The sequence below is a fragment of the Aptenodytes forsteri genome, unplaced genomic scaffold (assembly GCF_000699145.1).
Source record: "Aptenodytes forsteri isolate BGI_AS27 unplaced genomic scaffold, ASM69914v1 Scaffold2076, whole genome shotgun sequence".
Classification (NCBI taxonomy): domain Eukaryota; kingdom Metazoa; phylum Chordata; class Aves; order Sphenisciformes; family Spheniscidae; genus Aptenodytes; species Aptenodytes forsteri.
The window spans coordinates 1,964-2,807 of NW_008794252.1; the positions used below are offsets into that span (position 1 = coordinate 1,964).

General features: G+C 66.4%; 1 protein-coding gene across 1 annotated transcript in view; it reads left to right on the top strand.

Annotated features, from left to right (window-relative positions):
• Positions 1-13: 13 nt before the first annotated feature.
• The window catches only part of LOC103904676 (neuroligin-2-like), a gene marked incomplete at its 3' end in the record, with an annotated part of 3,243 nt that continues 2,412 nt past the window's right edge, over positions 14-844 (top strand). The window contains 2 exon segments of the mRNA XM_009286180.1: positions 14-158; positions 424-609. Of these exon segments, the coding sequence (XP_009284455.1) occupies positions 38-158; positions 424-609 (307 nt within the window).

Genomic DNA, 844 nt, shown 5'->3' on the forward strand with positions numbered 1-844 from the left:
CCCCCCAGACATCCGGGACAGCGGGAAGAAGCCGGTGATGCTCTTCCTCCACGGCGGCTCCTACATGGAGGGAACGGGGAACATGTTCGATGGCAGCGTGCTGGCGGCCTACGGCAACGTCATCGTCGTCACCATGAACTACCGCCTGGGGGTCCTCGGTACGGGGGGGCAACCTCGGGGACATGGGTTGGGCGTGGGGACATGGGGACGCCATGGAGAACCCCCCCGGGGAGTGGGGGCATGGGGACACCATGGAGAACCTCCTTGGGGACATGGGTTGGGCGTGGGGACACGAGGACACCATGGAGAACCTCCTCGGGGTCATGGGTTGGGCATGGGGACATGGGGACACCATGGGCTACTGCTTTGATGACCTGGTCCACGGGGGAGGACATCTCCCCAAGTGTCCCCGTGTCCCCGCAGGCTTCCTGAGCACAGGGGACCAGGCGGCGAAGGGCAACTACGGGCTCCTGGACCAGATCCAGGCGCTGCGGTGGCTCAACGAGAACGTGGGACACTTCGGGGGTGACCCCCAGCGCATCACCATCTTCGGCTCCGGCGCCGGCGCCGCCTGCGTCAGCCTCCTCATCCTCTCCCACCACTCCGAAGGTACTTTCCCCCCTTCCCGGGGGCCCCCCCCATCACACTGGGGACCCTAAATCCCCCAGGAACCCCCCTGAATCGCCCTGTGGACCCCAAATCCCTCCCGGAACCCCCTGAATCCCCTGGTGGGACTCCATCCCCACATCCCCATGTCCGGACAGCCTGGTGGGACTCCATCCCCACGTCCCCACCACATCCCCATGTCCGGACAGCCTGGTGGGACTCCATCCCCACGTCCCCA